This window comes from Elgaria multicarinata, chromosome 21 (assembly GCF_023053635.1).
Source record: "Elgaria multicarinata webbii isolate HBS135686 ecotype San Diego chromosome 21, rElgMul1.1.pri, whole genome shotgun sequence".
Taxonomy (NCBI): domain Eukaryota; kingdom Metazoa; phylum Chordata; class Lepidosauria; order Squamata; family Anguidae; genus Elgaria; species Elgaria multicarinata.
In genome coordinates, this window is record NC_086191.1 from 8,157,266 (window position 1) to 8,178,119 (window position 20,854).

Here is a 20,854-nt window from a genome sequence, read left to right on the forward strand (position 1 = left end):
AGGTTCTGAACCTATTTCTGCAATGCGTCCTATGTGGGGCTGCCCTCGTGCGCGGTTTGGAAGCTGTAGCTAGTGCAGATTGCAGCCACTAGCGTGGTCACTGGGACACCCAGCTCTACTCCTGTAACACCTGTGTTGGAAGAACTGCACTGGCTGCCTATTCACTATCGAGCCACATACAAGGTTATGTTAGAGCCCTAAAGTACTTGGGACCAGGATACCTAGCAGACCGCCTTCCCTTGTACAAACCCAGGTGACCTTTAAGATCAGCAGAGGAGACCTTGCTGGTCATTCCAAAATGGACAGAATGCCTCCATGAAGTACCCGGATGGCAGGGCCTTCTCTTTAGTGGCCCCCAGCATTTGGAAAAGCCTCTCTTGTGTAGTTCAGGAGGCAGAAAATGTGGCATCTTTTGAACACCTCCGAAAGACTCACTTATTCACCCAGGCTTACCCTGTGCTGCAAGCGAATTAATTCCACCATTCCATTTCATTGTTTCTTTGTTATAGTTGGCCATGGTTTAATGTACTGCTTCAATACTATGTTTTAAAATTGTGTTTAATGTTGTTAACTGCTGAGAGGTTCTATCATATTCAGAAACGTCTTTATTTTTTTATTTATTTATATAGCACCATCTAGGTACATGGTGCTGTACGTAGTAAAAGAATAAAACAGTAACACCCTGCCACATAGGGTAACATTCTAATAAAACTATTATAAATAAGATAAATGAATAAAACAAACAGCCCTCTTTAGAGTTCTGGCTGGTTCTTACTAAAATCCAGATTGGAATCACAGCCCATCAAAATGGGAGCCACCAGCATGCCCATTTGGGAACCTGGAAGAGGGCAGATTTGGCAAACAGGCTTGAAGTTTCCCACTGCTGTGATGTGGAAATTTTTTAACAAAATAATGGAAGAAAAGAAGAAGCCAGTATTTCATATTCTCTGAAAGAACAGGTTTGTGAGGAAAAAAACGTATGTGGCAACCGTTTGAGAAGGAGGCAGTAAAATATCCAGGCATTTCTAAATAGATCTTTATTTCATATTTCATGGCCAAATCTTGACATTCCTGTCTACAGATTTTGAGAAAACAAGAGTGCATATATGTCTATGGACTTTTTTACCCCTCCCTTTCTTCTGAGCATTATCCACTGAAGAGCACTTTCTTTCTTTTTTTAGTGGCCTTGAGAGGATGGATGTTCAGTACCATCATGCTCATGGAATTTCTTGTGGGCGCGAATGGCAACTTTTCCGATCAGGGCCATGAAATCTTCAAAGCTGAGTTGCTCATTGTTGTCTTTGTCCAAGTCTTTGAGGAGTTCAGAAATGCCTTCAGGGTCCTGGGCTTCCTGCATGGGGCAGGAGGGGGAGAAAACACAGGGACAAAATTAGTTCTTTTTTTTTCCCCATTTTATCGGCAGAGATGGTGATTTTTGGAATGAGGGGTCGGCAACCAGAAGCCCCAGACCGAAGAATGGCCTAAGCCCAGAACAAAAGAGGGGTTTGAGAAAGAGTGGCATCTATGGCAACGGGACACACGTTGGGCACTACCAAGACGAGGGAGTCATTCATTGACATGGAGGATAATGAACAGACATTAGGCCACAGTGGACGAAATTGACTATGTTCCTCTATTGTTCATTTGGTCCGAGGAAGGAGGCAGTGGAGACAGAATGGCAAGGCAGAGGCACAAAATAGTGCTGTGGGATGGGAAATGTTAGTAAGAAATGGGAAATGCCCACAAATATGGAAAGGCCAACATTTTGGGGGGTACGCATCAGTGGGCACGTTCAGTATCCCAAAGCACTCAGGGCCGCTAAGGTGTTCCACCTCTTCCGTTTCTGGTTTAACGCAGAGAATTTCTGCAATTTCATTTCAGAACATGCACAGTTGGCAACAGCTTTTGGTAACTTCAATTCCTTCCCGTCTTCCTTCCCTTGTATCTGTGCTACCAATGAACATATGGCCCGTTGCTCGCAAGGTTTGCATGAAAACCCGTAAGCATGTTTGTGGACATTGCTCCTGACACAAGTACTTTGTACGCAGGGCCGGTGCTACCATAGAGGCCACTCAGGCGGCTGCCTAGAGCTCCAAGGTAAGGAGGGTGCCGAATGCCACACCTGGAAGCCACTCTCCCACAGCAGCTCTGAGGGGGCGGCTTCCAGGCATGCCATTCCAAAGCCGCCCGCCCACCCCAGCATCCTGGCTTTGCTTCGGCTGGGCACCCACCCAGCCAAAGCGGAGCCACACCGCCCCCCCCCTCCAGCATCCTGGCTTCATTTTGGCTGGGTGGGCGCTGAAGCAAAGCCAGAATGCTGGGGTAGGGGGGCGGGCAGCTTTGGAACGCCGCGCCCAGAAGTCGCTCTCCCAGAGCAGCTTCCAACCGGGTGCGCAGTTCCAAAGCCGCCGCCCCGGTCCCCCCCACCCCAGCGTCCTGGCTTCGCTTCGGCTGGGCGGGCGAGATGGCGCCTCGTGCCCAGGTACGCTGCGGTGGGTGGTGGGTGGATGAAAGCAGCTCACTTGCCTAGGGCACAAAATAGTCTGGCACCGGCCCTGTTTGTACACGTTTTTGTTCCGTTTCAGAAAGCAATTATCTGCGGAGAAGGCATTTCTGAACATTATCTTTCTTAATATACACCTCTTTTCTCTTCTTGTTTTTTGTGTATTTATTGATTGGAGAGCTCGGTTGCCAAGTTTGGAGAAGCGTGAACCTCAGAGGACAAATGAGAATCTACCGTTTCAAAAGGGCAAAATTCGGTAGGTTCACATTCAAATGAGAATTGAATGAATTCCCCCCCCATCCGTAGTGTCAAATATAAAGATGCATTCTTCTTGTTCTTTTATCATTGCTGTACCGCCCCATTGCCGAAGCAATACAACAATTCAGAGATTAGGGTGTACTCGGAATTAAGTCGCATGATCAGAGAATACTGGGTGAATATCTGAAATCAGGATTTCCAGAGAAGAGTATTTCTGGGAAGAAATTGGTTGTGTGAGAGAAGGCAGAAGGGTTTCAGTTCAGCTCCAGGATTAGGGCATCCCTCACCTTGACCCAGTTGGGGAACTGTTTGTCCATCATCTTCTTAAACTCATTCCGATCAAGGGTGTCCTGGCCATGGCCGGCAGTGTGGTAGATTTGGATGATCTCATCACAGGCGGCTTCCATTGGTGTCTGAGACATTTCGAATAGCTTCTGCTCACAACCTACAAAAGCAGAGAACTAAATGGATAGAAACGCTCTCTCCGAAACTCACAACTTCCTGCAACCACCCACCTAACACTGTGCTGAACGCTACGTCAGCATTTTCCCCCAACCATTCCCCTTTATTTTTTTTATTATTTATTTTTATTTCATTCCATTTATTTCTTGCATTTTTATACCGCCCAATAGCCGAAGCTCCTTGGGCGGTTCACAAAAACTAAAACCATTCAAAGTATAAAAACATGGTATAAAATACACGTTAAAAAAGTGATTAAAAACATACCACACATGATTAAAGCAACTTTAAAACATCCTTAAAACATTCTAAAATTTCACTGGATAGGCCTGCCGGAATAGATCAGTCTTTAATTTGATAGAAAATAAATCTGATAGAATTTATTTATAAATTTGATAGAAAATCGATAAATTTGATAGAAAATAAATCACTGGATACATTATTATTATTATCATAGAATCATAGTTATGTTGAATTTGCTTTCCTTTTCCCCCTCCTCCTCCTCCCTCCCAATCCCCTTTCCTTTTGTGTCATGTCTTTTAGATTGTAAGCCTGTGGGCAGGGACTGTCAAGAAATACTTTTGTAAGACGCCGTGAGAGCCTTTTTTGGCTGAATGGCGGCATAAAAATCCTTAAATAAATAAATAAATGTTTGGTTCTAGGTTCAGGGAGTTACTCAACAAATCAACCCTCAACAGAATGCTTTTCTCAATGCAGAAGGTCATGTCTTGTGCTCACCTGCCACACCTATGATGGCAGAGGGCTCATACCTGAGCAGGTATAGGCCTTTTTCCCACTCACCATGAAGTTCACTGGGAAACTTTGGGCCAGTAACTACCTCTCAGCCAAACCTCCCTTGCAAGGTTGTTGTAAGGATAAAAAAAGGGGGACATTCAATGTTTTGAGCTCCTTAGAAGAATTGCAGCTGCAGTCCTATGCCCAATTCTACTTTGGAGGAAGTTCCATTGAGCTCAATGCAGCTTACTTCTGCATAGGAACTGAGGAGAATTTTTTTACCATGTTAAGGCTAACCTACCTAACTTTGCACTTTCAAACAAATATTTGAACTGAGACTCCATTTACCTTTGAAAAGCTCATTTCTCATAATTTTGCAGTCTCCAGTCCAAAAAAAAAGTTATGTTAGGGAAAACAACCGTTCAAAAACAAGCATTTTATACTGTTGTTTTATAGTTTGAATGGTTTTAATTTTTGTGAACCCCCCCCCCAGAGAGCTCCAGCTATTGGGTGGTATAGAAATATAATAAATAAATACATAAATAAATAAAATAAAATAAAAAAGCATGATCAAGGCAAAGTATTTGCAAAACATGGGCATATGGGCATTTTGTGAACCGCCCAGAGAGCTTCGGCTATTGGGCAGTATAAAAATGTAATAAATAAATAAATAAATAAATATTAAGCAAAATTGTATCCAAAATGATTTTAAGAGAAACACACATGAAAATGCATACATATTTTGGGGCAAATGGTTTTTAAAACAAAAACAAAAATAAAAAAACAGAACCCCAAAGTTCAAGATGAACAGAATTTGCGATTGGAAAAATGGAAACTGAGAAAATGCGAAATAGCTTGAATCGTCCATCCATACAAATGCAGAGGACTTTACTGTCAATGCAATAAAATAAAAGAGAGAGACAGAGGAGAAATAAGCTTCCTACCGTCGGAAGCAACTGAACGAATAAACACACACCATCCAATCTAGGGAGGATGGTTTTATTTTTAAGGAAGCTTGGATGGAAAATAAGATGGAGGCAACTCAGGCGAGAAAATAATTGTGCCACCAGAAAACTTACCTTGGTCAGATCCAACCACTCAATGAAGGATAGAGAAGGATGCAAGACCTATGAATGTCCCTTCTTTTATAGGACCTTGGTCTCTGTGGGTCTCACCTTATGGCGGTCCTTCAAGGACTTCCCACCCACAATCTTTTCTTTGAGTTTATTGTTGACATGGGATTGCTGCTTTGTGTGATTACGGATGAGAGGCACGGAATCAAGAGATTTGTCAAACCTCACCCATGCTATTGTTCAAGAAAATTAGTGGGTCTGAGATCTGTATTGTCTCCCGGCCATGAGTTCCCACCTTGCTGTCACCAAATGCCATCACAGACAGGACATGGTATTAATTAAGGGTGCCGGCGTTTTTAGACAGAAAAGGACTCCTACAACTCCCAGCGTTACCCATCCAGCTATGCTGAGAGTTTTAGGGCATTTTCTGTCTAAACATACATAGGACTGTGTCCTAAATGGATTAGTTAGGAATTGCTTTATTTTATTTTATTTTTACTGGAGAGAATGAGGGAAGAGCAGAGACAGGGTCTGAAGATGAGACGCACAAAACCTACAAAACCAGGTGTGCCAAACTTTGTGCACCAAGACTATTGTCTTGGGATTTCTGTATTTGGGGAGTCAAATTTACAATAGCTTCAAAGGCAGGTATCTACTCGATAACCACCAACTCAGATCTTAGGAAATTCCACCAACTTCAACAGGCTTAAGGGGATTATATCAATTCATGGAGGACAACGTTATTCATGGCTAGTAGTCATGGTGGCTACTTTCCAGTATGAGAGGCAGGATGCCTATGTACACCAGTTGCTGAGGGACATGGGAAGGAGGGTGGTGTTGCACTCATGTCCTGCTTGGGGGCTTCCTGTGGGCAGCTGGTTGGCCACCGTGTGAACAGAATGCTGGACAAGATGGACCTTGGTCTGTTCCAGCAGGGCTCTTCTGATGTTCTTATGCAGAAACACCACTTGCTTGTGTGTTGGGGGTGGAAGTTTGGTGAGCTACTTGAATGTTGGTTCGAGCCAACAAAAACTCCAGGTTGAGCACCCCATAGGGAGCCTTGAGCCTTGGGGAGTGGGGAATTCCACAGGGGGATTTCACCCATCAGCTTCATGGGATGACCCCGGGTTCTAATATTATGGGAGAGGGAGAAAAAAGTCTCTCTATCCACATTCTCCACTCTATGCAGAATTTCTTCAGCTTTGAGCATTAAGAGGAGAGAGAGAGAGAGAGAGAGAGAGAGAGAGAGAGAGAGAGAGAGAGAGAGATCTTCTCTCTATCCACTTCCTCCACACCACGCATCCGTTTACAAACTTCGATCATGCCTTGCTCCGTACTCGCCATTTGCTAGATAAGGTGATTCTTGACATGAGAACGGGGGAATGAATGGATGCAATCCAATCACACGTACTCACACATCAAAGAAGACAAGGGGGCTTTTTTTCCCATTTGACAGGACATACGAGGGGGGAAATATCTCACTTGTGTCATATGAAATTGGCCTCTGTTTTGAACCACAGCTGCCAACATCCCTGACTTTTTGCCATGCTGGCTGGAGATAATGGGGCTTGTAGTCCCACACATCTGGAGGGCCATTAACCCAGTGACCTTTACCTCACACCAGTGAGTTGTACCCATCCAGGTACAGCCAAAGTTCGAATTCTTGCAACACTCTTTTCGGCAGGTTAGGACACACTCCTTCCCAGATGAATGTTGAACAAGCATGACTTGGGAAACCAAAGAATTGCATCTTGTTCCTCTTTTCCCCATTGCGAAGGAAAAGCAGGAACCCACTGTGTTTGTGGGTGGATATATCTCACACCCCTCTCTGTTTTCACGGCCGACGGCCCCAGTAAGTGGCCATTTAGGATCTTCGATTGTAGAAATATCATCCATAAATGCACATTTATTTCTTGGAATGCTGGAGAATTTTATTGGGTCCACATTTTTAGGCAAAACAACCTCATTCGGACTCGCTGAATGAATCTATTGTTCAAGAAAATTAATGGGTCTGAGATCTGTACTGTCTCCCAGCCATGAGTTCCCACCCTGCTGTCACCAAATGTCATCCTTAGCATGGCACACCTTCTCCAAAATCAACAACCAAAACTTCCTGATAGTAATAAGAACAGTAAATCAATCTAAAATACCAAAAGCTATTGAAAACGAATGAGTTTTCAAGCGCGTTTTAAAATTTACGATGGAATTTGTGGTACGTAGATGCTCTGGAAGAGAATTCCAAGCAAACAGGGCAGCCAGAGAGAATGGGCAAAGCTGGGCAAGACAATCATAGAATCATAGAATCATAGAATAGCAGAATTGGAAGGGGCCTACAAGGCCATCGAGTCCAACCCCCTGCTCAATGCAGGAATCCACCCTAAAGCATCCCTGACAGAATAGAATCATAGAATAGCAGAGAGATAGAAACTCTTGGACAGGAGAGCAACATAACATTTGAGGAATGGAGGGTACAAGGGGGATGGTAGAGTGAAATGAGAGAGGAGAGATAAGAGGGCGCAAGACAATGACACGCTTTGAATGTCAGCAAAACAAGCTTATACTGAATTCTATATGGGATCGGAAGCCAATGAAGAGATTTCAACAAAGAGACCTCTTTGGTCTCTCTTCACCATTCTGCAGCCAAGATTATTTTCTTGGCTCGTCGTTTCGACCATGTTTCTCCTAAGAAAATAATCTTGGCTGCAGAATGGTGAAGAGAGACCAAAGAGGAAAGATGAACAGAAGGAAGACCAGTCAAAAGAAGATGACAAAAGTCCAAACGAGAGATAACCAATGCATGGACAAGGGTCTTAGCAGAAGAGTCAGATAAGAACGGACGGATCCTAGAAATGTTATATAGGAAAAAACAGCAGGACTTGGGTACAGCCTTGATATGTGAGGAGAAAGAAAGTGAAGAATCAAATATGGCCTTGTAGGCCCCTGCTATTCTATGATTCTATGCTTATTAGGCGAAGTTGTGTGTAAAATGCAGATGTTAGGCAAACTGGCATACAAAAACCAGTGGGGATATCTGTGAGGTTACGGACAGGTGCTTCCCAGGGTGCAACACAGCTGACCACTGTTGAAAACAGGATGCTAGGCCAGACATAACATTGCTCTGATCCACCAAAATGGTTTTGACATTATTATTGTTCTTCTTGTTGTTGTTTATTACATTTATATACCGCCCCATAGCCGAAGCTCTCTGGGCGATTTACAAAGATTAAAAACAGTGAATGTTAAAAACAAATATACAAAATTTAAACCACAAAAAGCGTAAAAAACAGACAAGATCCATTTAAAACAACTGTTCTGGGGTCAGTTAAGAAAGAAACTCAGCATATGCTGTTAAATGCCAGGGAGAAGAGAAAAGTCTTGACATGGCGCCGAAAAGATAACAATATTGGTGCCAGGTGAGCCTCATCAGGGAGATCATTCCATAATTGCGGGGCCACCACTGAAAAGGCCCCCTCCCTGGTTGCCATCCTCCGAGCTTCCCTCGGAGTAGGTACCAGAGAAGGGCCTTAGATGTTGAATGTAGGGTATGGGGAGGTTCATGTCGGGAGAGGCGTTCCGTCAGGTATTGTGGTCCCAAGCCGTGTAAGGCTTTATAGGTTAAAACCAGCACCTTGAATCGGGCTCGGAAACATCCTTAGGATAACCTGAGACACCTGAAGGCTTGGAGGGTGGCATACAAAGACCTTCTGAAGCGCAAGAGAAAGGGTGAGGAGTTTTGGTTTGCCCATTATGGAAGAGAAGATCCAAGCCCCTATAATGAAGCTGCCTAAAGTTCCTCCTTTCTATGCCCTTCCCAAAATCCAGTTTGGGGCTGATCACTGTGTAAAACCCTCAAAAATGCAGAAATGCAGGTAGGGCAAGACCACGGTGCTGCTTCTAGTCTGAGCTAAGTTCAAGAGTTTGCATTGCACTCAACAGCAAGGAAAGTTGAGGAGCTGCAAATATTGTTCTTCTGATGCAGGGATTGCACAGCCTGGGTCTTAAGAGAACAAACGTTTCCTAATCTCTGCCCAGTGCTTTTTCCATAAGGCTTCCTCTCTTTATTCTTCCTTCACTTGTTGGAGGGTGGGGGAAGGCTTTGACTTTTGGAAAATCACTAGTCACCTTCTCCAGGGCTGACGCAATCTTTGTCCCGGTCTCAGGTCCTCAAGGACTTGGGCGCGTTTCGGCAATGAGACCTCTTGCCACTAATGAGAACGATTAAAGTGGTTTTTGAAAGGCAGATGGCTGTTTTTGAGAGAGAGAGAGAGAGAGAGACAGAGAGAGAGAGAGGCACTAAGAAGAGCTACATTCTGGCCATGGGGAACATCTTGATTATCAGCAGGAGCGGAATGCCTAGCTATTTATATTACTCTACATTTGTAGACAAGTGCATTTTCTGGTCTAAAAAGTGCTCACATGGACTTACATAGGAGATGGAGCTCAGAATTTTCAGCCCACACACCTTTTCTGTTGTGAAGTGATGTTGGGGGAGATGCAATTTCATAGAATCATAGAATAGTTAAGTTGGAAAGGGCCTCTAAGGCCATCCAGTCCAACCCCCTGCTCAATGCAGGAATCCACCCTAAAGCATCCCTGACAGATGGTTGTCCGGCTGCCTCTTTGAAGCACAGAATTAGTGTGTGGAAAGAAGGAGACTGAGGGGAGACATGTTAGCAGTCTTCAGGCACATAAATGGATGCCACAAGGAAGATGGTCAAGAGCTATTTGGCGTGGCTGCAGAAATTAGGACCCAAATGAAGGGGCATAAGTTACAGCTCCCTAGATTCCAATTCAATATAAGGAAAAACTTCCTGACGGTGAGATTTGTACAACAGTGGAACAGTCTACCGATAGAAGTTGTGCGTTCTCCCTCTCTGGAGGTTTTTAAGAAGAGGCTGGGCAGCCACCTCTCAGGAGTGGTTTAACTGGTTTTCCTGCACGTTGCAGAGGGTTGAACTAGGTGATCCTTGAGGTCCCTTCCAGCTCAACAAGTCTATGATTTGTTAACTTATGACAAATCTCTCTCTCTGCCCGGGGATTCAAGTTTCCCCAGGGCAAAGTGTCATCAGGAATGCAGTTTTTTTATTAAACACAGGAAGGCATTATTGCGGATTCCTGCATTGAGCAGGGGGTTGGACTTGATGGCCTTAGAGGCCCCTTCCAACTCTATTATTCTATGAAATGCATGCACCCCATATTGGGACAAGGGGTTCAATGGATTGCATGGCATGGAAGCATGGGAAACCCCTGGCTGGATCAGAAAACAGAGTGTCAGAGTAAAAGGTTTATCCTCCCATTTTAATCCAGAAGAAAATCCGTCTGGTGGGAAGAGGAAGACTGTGAGTGGAAAGTCACAGTATCCCCAATTGCAATCTATGACATCCTCACTCCCACTTCTTAGCTCCCTGGTTCATTCTATATATATTTTTGGACTTCTATGAAGCTTCCGTCTTGCTTCTCTGTGACGCTTTTTTCCTACTACTACTACTGTCCGGTCGGCACTCACCATCAGAGTTGGTGATTAGAAGGAGCGACAGGAGTCAAAACTAAAAACATGCTTTCTGGTAAGGCGTGCATGAGAGATGAAGAACAGGACCTGGAACACCCCCATATTCAGAAAACTCTAATAAAAGGAATTTATTCTGGGTAGCATTCCGTGTAGTGCCACGACTTGCAGATTCACTTAGTGTGGTCTGGATGATCTCATTCCCTGCGCTGCTGATTCATGTTGAAATGAGCATGGTGCAATGTCAAACTCCGTGGGAAAAACCTATTATCTGTGTCTGCAGGAATCAGCTGTTTCATTGGAGACTGCTGCCAAGTCACCTATGTCTAGGGTGACCATATGAAAAGGAGGACAGGGCTCCTGTATCTTTAACAGTTGTATTGAAAAGGGAATTTCAGCAGGTGTCATTTGTATATATGGGGAATCTGGGGATTTTCCCTCTTCATTTTCCCGCTGCGGGTGCCCTCTCCTCTTTTAAATCTGGTCACTCTAGTATAGATCCTGCAGCTTTAACTGCTGTGATGAAGAGGGAATTTCACCAGGTTCTCCATATATACAAATGATACCTGATGAAATTCCCTGCTCTATCCAACTGTTAAAGATACAGGAGCCCTGTCCTCCTTTTCATATGGTCACCCTACCCATGTCCTAACTTCCTAAGACTATTCACCATCTGTCTAGGAGCGAACTCAGTGGCTACAAAATGATGACTTGATGCTAATGCTGTCATAGAATCATAGAATGGTAGAGTTGGAAGGGGCCTATAAGACCATCAAGTCCAACCCCCTGCTCAATGCAGGAGTCCCACCCACATACTCTCTCTGTCTCTGTCTCTCTCTCTCTCTCACACACACACACACACACACACACACACACGGCTAACTTCTCACAGGCCCGGCAAGAAAGAAGGGCAGAGATCTACACTACTGCTTTAAAGTGCATTAAAGCGCTTTATAACAGTTTTGACAACTGGCGGAGCCCAGGACACACTCTGGGATGCCGTAGTAGGCATAGCAGCTGAGATTCATTCTGTGTGGTGTTTGTTGCTGGAATTCAAGATGATGGGGTTTTGAGACCTAGCTGACGGGCATTCCACAGGCCTGTGGGAAGACCTCCCCCATGAAGTCTTCTCCTCCCTCAATGGTCACTCCCAGCAGCCATGCCATTCCAACAAGCTGTATGCAAGCTGAAAATGGAAGCAGGGCCCTTTCCCCAGCCCTGCTGAAACTCTACTTAATTTTTCCTCTCCTCTCCCCTCCCCATCCGTCTTTCCTTATGTGTTGCATCTTCTTCTTCTTTTCTAGACTATAAACCTGTGCCTAGGGAATGGCTTGTTTACTGATTGATTGCAAGCTACTCCAGGAGCCTTTTCTTTGCTGAGGAGCAGGATAAATAAATACTTTTTTAAAAAATGTAAATAAATAGGGGGAAAGGGAAATGGAAAACCAAGTGTGAGAGGGGACATTGCAGATTGCCAATAAGGCTCCAATGTAGGTCATTGAGAAAGCATCATGACGTGTTGCCAACTGACTTCTTCAACCACTGCCCAAAATTCCCAACCTGGGCTATTTGCAACAGCAGGCCGTTCCACGGAAACCATTAGATAAAGTTTTCTTTGGTGTGTGAATCATTCAGATTTGTGGGGAACCATTTCATATTTTTTTTCTAGATCACTGTTGTTCATCATCCTATCATCTTTATCTAAATATAAATTAGCACACCCCATATCTGTACTTTTTAGAGGGGGAATACTTGGTGCTGTGTTATTTCATTTTCAAGGGTTGCATTTTTCTTAGATGTTTTATCATTCTTCGATGTTAGTTTAGAGCATGTTTGTTTAACCTGGTTTACGTGCTCCAGAGCGGAAGATTGACCAAAGTGGTGGTCAAGATCCCACTTACCTGGACTTGGAGAAATCAAGACATCTCACACAAAGGACGAAACAAACCCAGGAGTGAATCAGATTGGTTTCGGATGACTTTTAGTCCCTCTCAAGATCCCTTTAGTTGGTTTTGAAATCCTCAGGGTGATAGCCATCAGCTGTCAATACCTACACCTCTTACCTAACTCCAATTTTTCCATCAGCATCATCGAGATTTCGGAGGAAGAACACGGTCACCTTTACCCTACTCAACTGGCCTGGAGGGAGGAAAATATTTCAGCGTGGGCTTCACTTCTGCAATCGCCAGATCCACCATAAACCAAGGGAAAATTCCAGTGTGGTTAACGCTCATCTTTTACCTTTTTAGGCATTACAACCTTCGCTCTTCCACAGCGAAGGTTTAACATATAAGTCTGCATGGCGTGGCGTGGTGTTCATGGAGAAACAGATAAAAGCGAAAGACTCCATCCCTCAGCACATAGTTAAATGATGGCATTCACGTCCGCATGATGTAGTGATGGCCACCCCTTTGGATGGCTTTAACGGGAGATGGCACGAATTCATGGAGGAGAAGTCTATCAATGGCTACTAGTCCTGATGGCTCTATGCTACCTCCAGTTTCAGATGTAGTTTGCCTATGTACACCAGTTGCTGGGGAACATGGGTGGGAGGGTGCTGTTGCCCTCATGTCCTGCTTATAGGTTTCCCTAGAATCATAGAATCATAAAATAGTAGAGTTGGAAGGGGCCTCTAAGGCCATTGATTCCAACCCCCTGCTCAATGCAGGAATCCACCCTAAAGCATACCTGACAGATGGTAGTCCAGCTGCCTCTTGAAGGCCTCTAGTGTGGGAGAGCACATCACCTCTCTAGGTAACTGGTTCCATTGTCGTACTGCTCTAACAGTCAGGAAGTTTTTCCTAATGTCCAGCCGGAATCTGGCTTCCTGTAACTTGAGCCTGTTATTCTGTGTCCTGCACTCTGGGAGGATCGAGGAGAGATCCTGGCCCTCCTCTGTGTGACAACCTTTCAAGTATTTGAAGAGTGCTATCCTCTCTCCCCTCCATCTTCTCTTCTCCAGGCTAAACATGCCCAGTTCTTTCAGTCTCTCTTCATAGGGCATTGTTTCCATCAAGAAACCTGACTAGAAAGCTACCTAGGAAGACATTCTCTGGAGAGACTGAATACTGGTATCGTAAGCCTGTTTAGGTCTAAATTGAGAATATTAAATAAGACTCAAACTGCTGGGAGACTGGCACTACAGGCTTACATTTTATCAAGACATTTCAGAGGAGCAGGCTGCAGTGCTCAGAGTGGGCACTGGAGGGCACCCCTGTACAGATTCTGAGCTCTTAACAAGGCTTTTTAGGTCAACAAGCTGTTGTGAGCAGAGATGGGCACCCAGTATAAGCACTGAGTTGTAGTTGACATGAGCATTCTGCAGTGGGCATACCAGTATAAACTCTGAGTTCATAATAAGGCAATTCAAAGGAGCAGGCTGCAGTGCTCAGAGTCGGCCACTGGAGGGCACCCAAGTATACATTTTGTATTATTATTATTATTATTATTATTATTATTATTATTATTGATTTCATTTCTACACAACTCAATAGCCAAAGTTCTCTGGGCAGTTTATAATTCATAAAATCAAAAATAAAAATGCAGCATAAAATACAGAATTATTGTGATTTAAATTTTATACTTTAAATTGTGGTTTTAATTTTTGTGAACTGCCCAGACAGCTTCAGCTTTGGGGTGATATAGAAATGCAATAAATAAAATTAATTATACTAAATAACTATAATATAGTTTTAAGTATAGAAAATTTTAAACAATTTAGAAAGCTAAAAACAGTTTCAATAAAATACTAGACCTGTTTAGCTGATTAGCAAAAGTGCAGTGTGTTTTAAAATTGTATACTTTTAATGTTTACTATTTTTAAATGTTGTAAACCGCCCAGAGAGCTTCGGCTGTGGGGCGGTATATAAATGTAATTAAATAAATAAATAAATAAATAAATTTTAACAAGGCGATTTGGTGCAGCAGGCTGCAGTACTCAGAGTCGTCCAGCAGAGGGCACCCCAGTATCATTTCTGTATGCTTAAAGCAATTCAGAGGAGCAACCTACAGTGCTCAGAGTTGGCCAGCAGAGGGCACCCAAGTACACATTTTGAGTTCTTATGGATTTCATTTCTACAACAGCCAATAGCCAGCGTCCTCTGAGAGGTTCACAACAATTCATCAAAGAATAAAATCCAATATAAAAACAACATAAAATACAGAATAATATTTTACATTGATGGCGCTATATAAATAAATAAATAATAATAATAATAATAATAATAATAATAATACATCTAGAAAATTTAAATGAATTTAGAAAGCTAAAAAGTGTTTCAGTACAATCTCGACCTGTTTCGATGACTGACAAAAATGCTCCGTTTTAACAAGGCAATTCAGAAGAGCAGGCTGCAGTGTTCAGAGTTGGCCACCGGAGGGCACCCCAGTACACATTCTGAGTTTTAAACTTGGCTTTTGATTTCAGAAGGCTGCAGTAGTCAGAGGTGGCCACCAGAGGGCACCCCAGTATCATTTCTGTATGCTTTATAAGTTGATTCAGAGGAGCAGGCTGCAGTGCTCAGAGTTGGCCACAAGATGGCACCCCAATATAAATTCTGACGTATAATTTGAATATAGATTTCAGCAGGCTGCAGTGCTCAGTGTTGGCCACCGGAGGGCACCCCAGGATAAGTAATGATTTTTAACAGCGCTGTTTATTCAGTAGGCAGAAAATTCTTTGTCAGTTCCGTTATTTTCATTTACAAACTTCATATTTCTGAATTCCTGAAACCTTCTTGGTATGTCTAGACTAGAATCGCCCCTAATCCCCAGCATGCATGGCTGGGGATTATGGGATTTATAGTCCAGGAAACAGCAATAGGTGAACGGACATATGTGTCCCAAAACAGCAGTGCCCTCCTGGCTTGGTCAGACTGCAATCCCCATTATCTCCAGTATGCATTGCTGGGGATGATAGGCTTTACAGTCCAGGAAGTAGCAAGAGGGAAAGGCACTTAGCTGTTCCAGAAAAGATAAGAAAATATTCTCAGGTTTCGGGGGGGGGGGAGTTATTATGCCCAACATGTCTTGGAAAGGTCTTTCATTTTTCCTGGGCCATTTATCTTTCTCCAAATGTGTCAGAATGCCTTGTGATTGTTAGCAGTCGGCCCGCTCCATCTGGAAACACCCTTCCTTCCTGGTCTATAGAGGTGGAAGGATCATGAAGCCACTGCCCTGTAAGGTTTGGCCCTCTTGGCGGGGGGTGGGGGGGAGTGAACAGTTGCCCTCTCCTCCTGCTCCGCTTCCTGAGATGGGGGATCCACCCTTCCACCCAAGGATTCTACCACGTCATAAAGCCCATAGAAAGCGCCTCCCACGCCAAACTTGAGACATGGTTCTTGGTTCATCCTCCCACCTGCCAACATTTCCTTGGTTCCTCAGATGGATGCCTCAACCCAATTTAGAGCCGGCCCTACTATGAGGCAGAGCGAGGCAGCTGCCTCAGGCAGCAATTGCCCGGGGGTGGCAGCCGCCTCCCAATTCCCCGTGAACCTCCTAAACTAGCCTGCTCTGTGCCCCCTAATCAATCCGGCTCTCTGTAACCTCACCTGCTGCCTTCCGGTACAGGAGAGGATGTTGTCCCATTACCAGTTTTGAAGAGAGGTTCAACTACCAGCCCAGTCAGATTCTCTATGGGGAATGAAAGAGGGGATTGCAGGGAGGGCATTTTGCCTTTGGCCTCGTGCAGGAAAATGTCTCGGGCCAGCCCTGACCCAACGACAGCCTGTGTGGTGTAGTGGCTAGAGTGTCAGAATGGGAGTTGGGAGATCCGGGTTCTAGTCCCCTCTTGGCCACAGAAACCCACTGGGTGACTTTGGGCCAGTCACAGACTCTCAGCCAAACCCACCTCACAGGGTTGTTGTTGTGAGGATAAAGTGGAGAGGAGGAGGATTATGTACACCGCCTTGGCTTCCTTGCAGGGGGAAAAGGCAGGATATAAATGCAATGATAAATATAATAAATAAATGTCCACCCTTAGAAAGAAGCAGTAAGTCGACACCATTCATTTACGGCTCATTTGGGTGGTTTTATTTGCTCGATTCGACATGCGGCTAGAACCGGACCATAATCTGCCGAGTGCGGTAAAACACAGCAAGGGCCAATTTCAATGCTACATAGAAGAGGCACAGTTTGCCTATATATATATATATATTATTTCTCCAGCAGGGGAAAAGTATACGTACATTCCCTGTATCTTTTTTACCCCAAGGAAAGAAGTTGTGGGGAGTGATGTTAAAGCGGAGGAAAGGCGGGAGGGAAATGGGTGAAGTTCCGTTGGAAGCAGATGCCTCCAGCAGATGCTTTTCAGTTTAAAAAAAAACCAAAATGAACGAGGAAACTGTTCGCCATAATCTCCTGCACATCTTCTTTTTTTTGGCATCTAAAAGATGTTTGTCGTTAGTAAGGATCAGCAAAGCCCTAGCGCATGTGTTCAGATGGGTCTCCCTGTTTGGCGGCTGGGGTGGGTCAGTCCTTATCCGGACCGCATCGGTCCTCGCCGTGACTGATGCGATGGACGTCATCAGCCAGGATAGAGAGCACCTTGATGGATTCTTTGAAGGTGAGCTGCTGGTCGTGATTCACGTCTGCCTCTTTGAAGAGATGTTCAATATAACCCGCACGATTCCGGTTCTGTAAGGGTGAGAAGACGGGGGGTGGGGGTGGAAATAGATTAAACTTCTGGTAGCAGATGCTCCCATGGGAAAACAGCTGTCAGCGTGATCTTGAGACAGACCACCAGTTCAGCTTGCCCAGTCTTGTTGATGGTGCTCAGCAGTAGGGCACATGGTTTGCTTGCCATGGTTCCATGTTCAATCTCGGGGGGGGGGGATCTACACTACTGCTTTTAAAGCGCTTTAAAGCGCTTTGAAAACATTTTGAAACCTGTATATGCAGTGTGTCCTGGGCCCCAACAGTTGTCAAGACTGTTATAAAGCGCTTTAAAGCAGTAGTGTAGATCCCCCCTAGGTAGATCTTGAAAGGCGAGCCCACCAAGGTCAATTGTCCGAGCTCAGAGAAGCAGCCGGCGTGGGTTATCTCCGCACCAGCTGTGGGGAGGAGATGGGACGGATCTCCGACTCCCTCTTCCAAGGTTGGACTGCTGTCTTCGACCTCGGAAGGGATTTTCTGAGCCATTCTATGGTTGTCCGGAAACCATAGGATGGCTCTCTTCATATCATAGAATAGTAGAGTTGAAGGGGTCTATAAGACCATCGAGTCCAACCCGCTGCTCAAGGCAGGAACCCACCTTAAAGTATCCCTGACAGATGGCCTCTTGAAGGTCTCTAGTGTGGGAGAGTCCATGACCTCCCTAGGTCATGGGTTCCATTGCCATACTGCTCTAACAGTCAGGGTGTTTTTATTTATTTATTTATTTATTTTATTACATTTATATACCGCCCCACAGCCGAAGCTCTCTGGGCGGTTTACAACAATTAAAAATAGTAAATATTAAAAGTATACAAAAATTTAAAAAACATAAAAACAGTATAAAAACAACAGTATCCATTTATAAACAACAATTCTGGGGTCCATTAAAAACAAACTTAGCGTTGTTAAATGCTGTTAAAATGCCTGGGAGAAGAGAAAAGTCTTGACCTGGCGCTGAAAAGATAACGTTGGCACCAGGCGAGCCTCATCGGGGAGATCATTCCACAGTCAGGGGGCCACCACTGAAAAGGCCCTCTCCCTTGTTGCCATCCTCCGAGCTTCCCTCGGAGTAGGCACTCGGAGGAGGACCTTAGATGTTGAGCGCAGTGTACAGGTAGGTTCATGTCAGGAGAGGCGTTCCATCAGGTCTTGCGGTCCCAAGCCATGTAGGGCTTTATAGGTTAAAAACCAGCACCTTGAATTGGGCTCGGAAACGTATAGGCAGCCAGTGCAAGCGGGCCAGAATCGGTGTTATATGCTCAAACCTCCCTATTCCAGCTATCAATCTGGCCTGATGTTTTGTCATACTGCTCTAACAGTACGGATGATTTTCCTAATGTCCACCCAGAAACTGGAGCCCGTTATTCCATGTCCTGCAATCTGGGATGATTGAGAAGAGATCCCGGCCCTCCTCTATGTGACAACCTTCCAAGTATCTAAAGAGTGCGATCATGTCTCCCCTCAATCTTCTCTTCTCCAGGCTAAACATGTCCATCCCACAGAGAGGCTTGGCTAGTTTTCGGGGCGGGGTGTTTGCCAATGGTTTTGACATTCCCACCTCCCCCATCTTCCCTTCCCCCGGCTTCACTACTCACGCAGGCAGCGAGGAAAGTGGGCGCCTGGCATTTGAGGAGTTCCGTCAAGTCCTTCAAGCTGAGCAGATCGTTCTTGCCTTCCCGGACGCAGTATTGATGATAGATGTCCACTATGATCTTCATCGCTGCCTCCAGGGTGCAGTTGGGCAGACAGTCGGACGTGTCGTGGGTTCCGGAATGGGTGGCCGCCATTATCGTCAGTTTCTATCGCTCTATTGGGAGTTATGTAAATTGGAAAGGACAGATATGTCAGTTTCAGTTTCTAATCCCCACTCCCCCCCCCCCCAAATCTTAAATTCATTTTGTAATGCTAGGGCCAGTCCTGTGATCAGGGATTTATCCTCCAAAGACCCCTGGGTACTGCAGCTTGGCCATGCGTTCTACTTTATAGGGGACAGTCCTCTATTTAAAGAGAAATTAACCGAGGCAAATCTGTGTTCTCTTTTGTTTTGGCCATATCAGTGGCCACACTTCTTGGCAAGGCAAGCCAGAACTACCTGTTGAGTTCCCAGCTAGTCAAACGTGGCTAGTAAGAGAGGGTGTGTGTGTGTGTGTTTTCACAGTGCCACCGAGGCTCCAGTTTGCTCCTCCGATTTGTACAGGATCAAACGGCCCTGCTACAGCTACTATGAGAGATCTGGGTCACCTAAAACCCACTTTGTGTAGCGCCGTTCCTCTCACGGACTGACACTTCCCAGGGAATGCCCAGAGAGCTTCAGCTATTGGACAGCATAGAAATGTAGTAAATCAACGAATATAAATACACCATGAGCTTTATAAAGAGATGGTTTGATTATTAGCTAAATCTATGTTCTGCCTTTCGGCCCTCTGCTCTCCCAATTAGTGTTAACAATAAAAGCCAGATTAAAAACAAAACCCTAGTTAAAGTCTAACATAAACACAAATTAATTAAAACCACAACAAGAAAAGAAATTATCAGCACCAAGGAAGTAAAAACCCATTCAGCAACAGGCCAAAGACATGCTTGTATGGGAAGAACAGCAGAGAGGAAGTTCTGGAGCCTGGGGGCTGCCACCGAAAAGGCCCTGCTTCACACGCCCACCAAACGTGCCCCAAGGGCCTCCCGGAGCGATCTTAAAACAAAGGCAGACCCGTATGGGAGAAGGCGGTCTTTCGGGTAGCCAGGTCTCAAGCCATGAAGGGCTTTGTCGATCATAAGCAGGACTTCGAATTGTCAATCGGTTTAAAAAGAAGGGACTCACCAAACTCACCAGCTGATTCCAAGAGATGGTAGGGATGCTTTGGAGAGTTTCGCCTGCACCATTTATATACCTCTCCAGAGCTGGGTTTCAACACAGGTAATGACACAAGTGTTGTCTTTCTGCCAGAGGGTGATTTCTTCATACCCAGGCATTATCACTCAACTTGATCCCTGTGTACCTGGCAGTCTTCTCCTCCCTGACATGACTCCATAAGTTTTTGGGAAATACGTGACAAAGCCGCACCTTCTTCCACAACTTCTGAGTTGGTGTAATGGATCCGAGCCACGCTAGAAATGACAGCCAAACACATTTTTGCATTTCAGGTGAAGGGTGTGTGTGAGTTTTGCTTTGTTTTTTAATGCAAACAGCATCTACCTAGGAGGCGAGTGATAATTACAGGAATGATTGTAAGAGGGTGGATTTATCTCCTTTGGAGTTGGTATTTGTAGGGCTCTCCCACACTAGAGGCCTTCAAGAGGCAGCTGGACAACGATCTGTCAGGGATGCTTTAGGGTGGATTCCTGCATTGAGCTGGGGGTTGGACTGGATGGCCTTTAGGCCCCTTCCAACTCTGCTATTCTATTATTCTATGATTCTATGAAATGGCCCCACAAGAAGGATTTTCCCGGGGGGGGGAGTTAAATGCAGGAGAGGAAAAGGCAAACCCACCCACCCCCACTTTCTGTGACCCCAATAATGATCCCCCTCGTTTTAAAACAAAACTCGGTTCAATTCAATTGTTATTTATTACGGTCGCCGACCAGCAAAATCAAAACATGCAAAGGATAGATAAAAAAGTGACATAAATCAAAATGCAGCTTGGTGAAATTCCTTCTCTCTCAGGAGGATTG

General features: G+C 44.8%; 2 protein-coding genes across 2 annotated transcripts in view; both read right to left on the minus strand.

The window, feature by feature from the left end:
• SLC27A3 (solute carrier family 27 member 3) overlaps nucleotides 1-20,854 on the minus strand; it is a 270,600-nt gene that overhangs the window by 27,149 nt on the left and 222,597 nt on the right. The gene's annotated exons all lie outside the window — the stretch shown is intronic.
• Nucleotides 16,922-20,033, minus strand: LOC134412092 (protein S100-A7-like). The gene is made up of 3 exons (XM_063145870.1): nucleotides 20,004-20,033; nucleotides 18,781-18,992; nucleotides 16,922-17,167 (listed from the first exon to the last, which is right to left on the minus strand). Exons 2-3 carry the CDS (start codon nucleotides 18,970-18,972, stop codon nucleotides 17,003-17,005), a joined length of 357 nt encoding a protein of 118 aa, XP_063001940.1. The 5' UTR covers nucleotides 18,973-18,992; nucleotides 20,004-20,033; the 3' UTR covers nucleotides 16,922-17,002.